The sequence below is a fragment of the Sinocyclocheilus grahami genome, unplaced genomic scaffold (genome assembly GCF_001515645.1).
Source record: "Sinocyclocheilus grahami isolate Dianchi unplaced genomic scaffold, SAMN03320097.WGS_v1.1 scaffold422.1, whole genome shotgun sequence".
Taxonomy (NCBI): Eukaryota; Metazoa; Chordata; class Actinopteri; order Cypriniformes; family Cyprinidae; genus Sinocyclocheilus; species Sinocyclocheilus grahami.
Window position 1 is genome coordinate 33,313 of NW_015505601.1, and position 6,000 is coordinate 39,312.

Sequence of the window (6,000 nt, forward strand, 5' to 3'; positions counted from 1 at the left end):
GGCTAAATCACATCATACACACGCTTATAATTCTTCATAAATGAAAAGAACATTCAAATATAAGCCTTTACTGATAAATGTGATTGCCGTTATTATTAAATTTCATTAGTCCTAGTTTTGATTTATGCACGGCTGTTCACGGAAAAGTGAGCAAGACACCACAGTTACAATATCATGATTATGGTTAAATAAGAAAAGACATAACCAAATCAGGCTACATTTATTTTCATACTAAATATCTCAACACACATCATTGGATATGACATTAAGCTCAACTTTTAAACTATAGATTGATTGAGTAAAAAAGGCTTGACTGCTTTCTTTGGCGTATATTTGTATACTTTTACTATCTAATCAATCTCAGCATGCGTTAATTTTGTGTTGCTATATGTTTGCCTCTCTAAGGTTAAATTATGCCTACGTCTTTCTTTGGCCTATGCTCTGGAAGTGATCTGATAATTCTGCTAAACTTCAAAACTGAAACTAAACTATATAAAAACGTGTTCACAAAATAAAAACTATACTAAAACTAACAAAAATATTAATGAAACTAATAAAAACTAAACTGAATTTTATAGCAAATTTGAAAACGATATTAAAATAAAACAAATAAAAAAATTCTAAACTATAATAACCTTGATTCAGACAAGACACCTTTTTCACTGGAGGAAGCAATATTATGGAAAGAAGTCTCAAATTTTAGCTAGAAGCAACGGTTTGAAGTTAAAAACATCTTGATGGATTTGTTTCATACAAACACAGCGGTTTTCACTTCACACGGCATTAACTGATGGACTGGAGTGGTGTGGATTATTGTGATGTTTTTATCAGCTATTTGGAATGGACTCTCATTCTGATGGCACCCATTCACTGCAGACCATCCATTGGTGAGCAAGTGATGCAATGCTACATTTCTACAAACCTGTTCTGATGAACAAACAAACTCTACATCTACATCTCGACCAGACCTGCACATTAATACTCAACCAATGGCGTGAATTTAGGCTGACCAATGGCAAACAGGGGAAACTGGTCTAACAGAAAACATTTTATTTCCTGTTTAGTAATGCCAGTGGTGCATTAATTGACTAATGAATTTTATAGCAAATTTGAAAACGATATTAAAATAAAACAAATAAAAAAATTCTAAACTATAATAACCTTGATTCAGACAAGACACCTTTTTCACTGGAGGAAGCAATATTATGGAAAGAAGTCTCAAATTTTAGCTAGAAGCAACGGTTTGAAGTTAAAAACATCTTGATGGATTTGTTTCATACAAACACAGCGGTTTTCACTTCACACGGCATTAACTGATGGACTGGAGTGGTGTGGATTATTGTGATGTTTTTATCAGCTATTTGGAATGGACTCTCATTCTGATGGCACCCATTCACTGCAGACCATCCATTGGTGAGCAAGTGATGCAATGCTACATTTCTACAAACCTGTTCTGATGAACAAACAAACTCTACATCTACATCTCGACCAGACCTGCACATTAATACTCAACCAATGGCGTGAATTTAGGCTGACCAATGGCAAACAGGGGAAACTGGTCTAACAGAAAACATTTTATTTCCTGTTTAGTAATGCCAGTGGTGCATTAATTGACTAATTTCACCTTAACTACATTACACTATTATAATTCTTAAAGGGGTCATATGATGGATTTTTTAAAGATCATTATTTTGTGTATTTGATGTAACAGAATATGTTGACATGCTTTAATGTTCAAAAAACACATTATTTTTCAAATACTGTACATTATTGTAGCTCCTCTATGCCCCGCCTCTCTCAAACGCTTCGTTTTCTACAAAGTCCCTCTTTCCAACAAGCGCAGTCTGCTCTGATTGGCCAGCTGACCCAGTGCATTGTGATTGGCCGAACACCGCAAGCACTCGTCGGAAATGTAACGTCTCTTACCATAATCGTGAGCTTCATCTTTCAAAATAAATGTAAAGACAGAACCAGAAAGGGGAACAGAGTGGCGTGACAGACACAGTGATGAAGCTGGTACGTGTTTGCAGTACACAAGCCACGGTTAAGACAGCTGACTCCACGGTGATGAGACCCTGTCTGTCTCTCTTTCTCTCCCTCTCGCTCGCTCGCGTGCACACACACACAATTTGCAAAACTCGGCATTTGAACAGTCAATAGCAAATACTTAAACTAATAACAAAACAGTAGCTGATTCAGAAGCGCCAGATTGTCATAGCAAAGTCAGAATTACCTCCTCTCCTAGGTTCATAAAAAGATGTTCTCACTGATAAAAAATAAGCAGACTTTTTTTTAGTATTACTTACATACTGTTTGGGTTTTATAAATATTTTGAATTAGCTTTTATTTTTGTATTTTAATTTTTAACTAATTTTTTGTCATTTTTCATGACTTGAATTGTATTTTGACATTTTTTTTAAATGTAACCATTTAGGTTTAATTCATTTGCTGCAACTTAAACTTATTTAAATTTTAGTGCTTCAACTTATTCAGTTATTTGCCAAGGCAAGATTTTTAATTTTCATTGGAAGTTTTTCTTTTTTTATTAGCTTTTTTTCAGTTACCAGAAATATTTGTAATAGTTCAAGTTTTAGGTAACAATACTTGCCTGACTAACAACTCATCCATTAAAAAGGCAATTCATACGTTCAGTTACTTGAATGCGCCTCTTTGGTAATGAGTGCGTTATTAATTTCTGAATTAAAATTTGTTTTGAAAGTTTTGGGTGCATAACGTCAAATATGTCCACATATATGTCCATACAACTGTCCTGATATCATAATGAAGAAAATGAAAAGAGCCGGTGTTGATTTATTATTATTGATATACTACCATAGTTTTTGTATATTTATATTTTCACTTTAATTTTAGTTAAAGTTTTAGCACTTTTCTGGTGTGTTTGTCATTTTTATGTCTATGTATTTTATAATTATAATTATTATTATTCATTTTTATTTTGTTTTAGTGCTTTATGATAAACTAAACAAAAATGAGAAATGTTGCCATGGCAACTATCTGAACTTTTTTTTTTTAAGATTTTAGTTTTAGTTAACTGTAACTAAATCTATAAGAACCCTGAATCGAACAGAATAAAAAGAACAAAATGTGTGCGTTGTGTACCTTCACTGCTGATGGATCCTGGGCTTTTTCTCTTGCCTTCATCCCAGTAGCTCCTGATGGCCGTGATGAGCCGGTGTATGAAACACACCATGTATTCAGGAGGACACAACACTGTGGGGTTCTGAACACACAAACACACACATAACATCACAACACATCAAACGAAGCATGAGACACACATCAAACCCTCCAGTTAAAACCCTGATCACTGCAAAATAACTGAAACGATCCCATCGACAACAATCATGTTACAGACAATGGCCATATTCATTTACTTCTGTGAAGTGTAAGCAGGGAAAGAGTGCATGGAGCATGATAAAAGTCCTCAACCTTTTTTTTTGTTTTTACATCCTTTTTGCCAGCAGTTTCCCAGTTTATATGATACTGGAACTAATAAAAAAACATAGCCAATATTTCAGTCATCAAAGCACATTAAGTAATATATTTCCTGTATGTGGCATTAAAATTGCAAGAACTTCTGTGGAACTTCTGTTAAATCTTACCAAATGCTGTGTGGCGAGTTTGCAGCTTTTACTTCTTCTTTCGAGAAAAAAAAAACTGTGGTCTTATGATCTATTTCTCACATGTAAAGGAATAGCTCACCCAAAAATGAAAATGTGCTGAAAATGTACATACTCAAGATGTAGAGGAGTTTGCTTCATAATCAGAACAGATTTGGCAATATTATGGAAAGAGGACTTGGTTTGAAGGTAAAACCTCATGTTTCTTATAAACACGGAGCGTTTCACTTCTCAAGACATTAACTGATGGACTGGAGTGGTGTGGATTACTTGTGGATTATTGTGATGTTTTTATCAGCTGTTTGGACTCTCATTCTGACGGCACCCATTCACTGCATATCATCCATTGCTGAGCAAGTGATGCAATGCTACATTTCTCCAAATCTGATGAAGAAACAAACTCATCTTGGATGGCCTGAGGAAATTATTCCACTAAACTACTCCTCAACAATTCATCACTCACTCTATTCCAAGTTCAGCTTCTCAGATGCATTCTGAAATATAATTTCCTAATTCCTGTTAGCATCCTTTATTTTGGTAATGTCTCTATAGAAAAGAATAAATACAGCACAATCCAGCTAAAGAATATCTAGATACTATCCAGATATGGAAAGCATGTTGATGCAAGGTATAAAGGAGGACAGAGCCGTTATCGTGTCCCGTGTCCTGCGTCCTACCCCTCTATTGCTGGCGTTCTCTTGAAGGAACTTGCGGAATTTGTTGAGGAAAATGTATCGAGATGCTTCGCCCTGTGAAAAGAGAGAGCCAGGTAAACAAGGCACTCAGGCTGAAACGCAGAATCTTGTAATCCAACCTTAAAAGAATCTTAAAAGACAAAAACATTCTGCTTGTTTTCTGTGAAATTTCACAGATTTTGTTGCCAGTTTCACTTAAATCACTCTCACTTAAATTTCGTTCTTTTCCTCTAACAAAACTATTGTGCTAAACTATTTCTTAGTTACAATGTAAAAATCCATAAAGGTTTCTGTTAGGGTAGTAAATATCAAGAACATATATATATATATATATATATATCAATAAACGCTTATTATTTCATAGCCTAATGCAACAATTACATATGTAAATTTTCAAAACTTTATAATTATGACATTACATATTTAAATTTTCATGTAACAGCCAGTATTTGTATCTGTAACAATCACAAAATTATTCGTATCTGCATTCGGATAAAACCAGGTGGAACGTCGTACAGTTACTTGATAAGACCGTTATGTCATTGTACAAGTATGCCGTGTTAAACTAAAATAATTATTCATTTCTAAAAATATATTTATCATGCAAGATGTCGTCATGACAAACGTTTAGTGATCATTTGAACTGATAATTCATACTGAATTAATTCAAGGCGCACATTTTCATTACGCAGAACTCTTTAAGCGAGTCTTTTTTTGAACTTCACTAAACAAATGTGTGTGTGCCACGCAAACCAGCAAAAGATTAAGATGCAAACATGTAGGCCTAGTAGAAAATGTATCTGTATCTAAGATGATTATTAGCCTACTCTTGAGAGAGCTGGTTTGGTTTTTGAGAGACTGTGAGACACGCAACGCGGCTGTTTGATTGGTGAGCACGCTGTGGTTATTCCATTCATTCGTATCATACCGTAGCCTACGGTTTAAATCATTGCCTTTTAAATGTATACAAATAATAGAACGTGTATGATGTATAATTATAGGTGATATTACTCTTGCCAAGCTCTGATTTCTGGGAGATGCACGGAGAGGCAACAGCAATGCAGTGTTTGATTTGCGCTCTTTTCATTCATAAAATTTACATTAATTCACTTCACACTAGGGATGCACCGATAGGATTTTTTGGGGCCGATACCGATTTTAACAAACACTTATTGCCCGATTCCGATATTTGTCACTTCCTCTCTTATTTGGCATTTTGATCATGTTTTAAATCGATAGCATTTTGATCATGTTTTAAATCAGCAAAGTTCAAAAACACCTGCATTAAATTATACTAGCAGTTTTATTGCTGCATCATCAAATTATTTCTAATGAACATGGACTGGATCCATTTAACATTCAGCAGGCCTACATAAATACAACAGAACAAAGATACATATTAAATAAACAGTGCTTTTTAGGTAGGTTTAACAGTTTTCAGGTACAGAAATATTCTTAACACTTCACTGTATAAATTAAATACATATTAATCCTTCTTTATTGTAACAGACTTTATTATGATTAATCTTCTAATTTGTTTTTGTATACATTTTAATATTTTTTGTAAGTTTAAATATGTATGAGATCTCCTTTACTAAGGCGGGACTCTTATTTTGACTAGTCTACGGAGCAGCTATATGGGTAATGAAAGCACGCAGTTCTTC

At 34.2% G+C, this 6,000-nt stretch overlaps 1 protein-coding gene across 1 annotated transcript in view; it reads right to left on the reverse strand.

Moving 5' to 3' along the window:
* LOC107551355 (E3 ubiquitin-protein ligase RNF123-like) overlaps positions 1–6,000 on the reverse strand; it is a gene marked incomplete at its 3' end in the record, with an annotated part of 62,624 nt that overhangs the window by 27,229 nt on the left and 29,395 nt on the right. Inside the window, exons 19-20 of the mRNA XM_016232933.1 lie at positions 4,319–4,390; positions 3,121–3,241 (exon numbers count right to left, since the gene is read on the reverse strand). Of these exons, the coding sequence (XP_016088419.1) occupies positions 3,121–3,241; positions 4,319–4,390 (193 nt within the window). The remainder of the gene's footprint in view (positions 1–3,120; positions 3,242–4,318; positions 4,391–6,000) is intronic.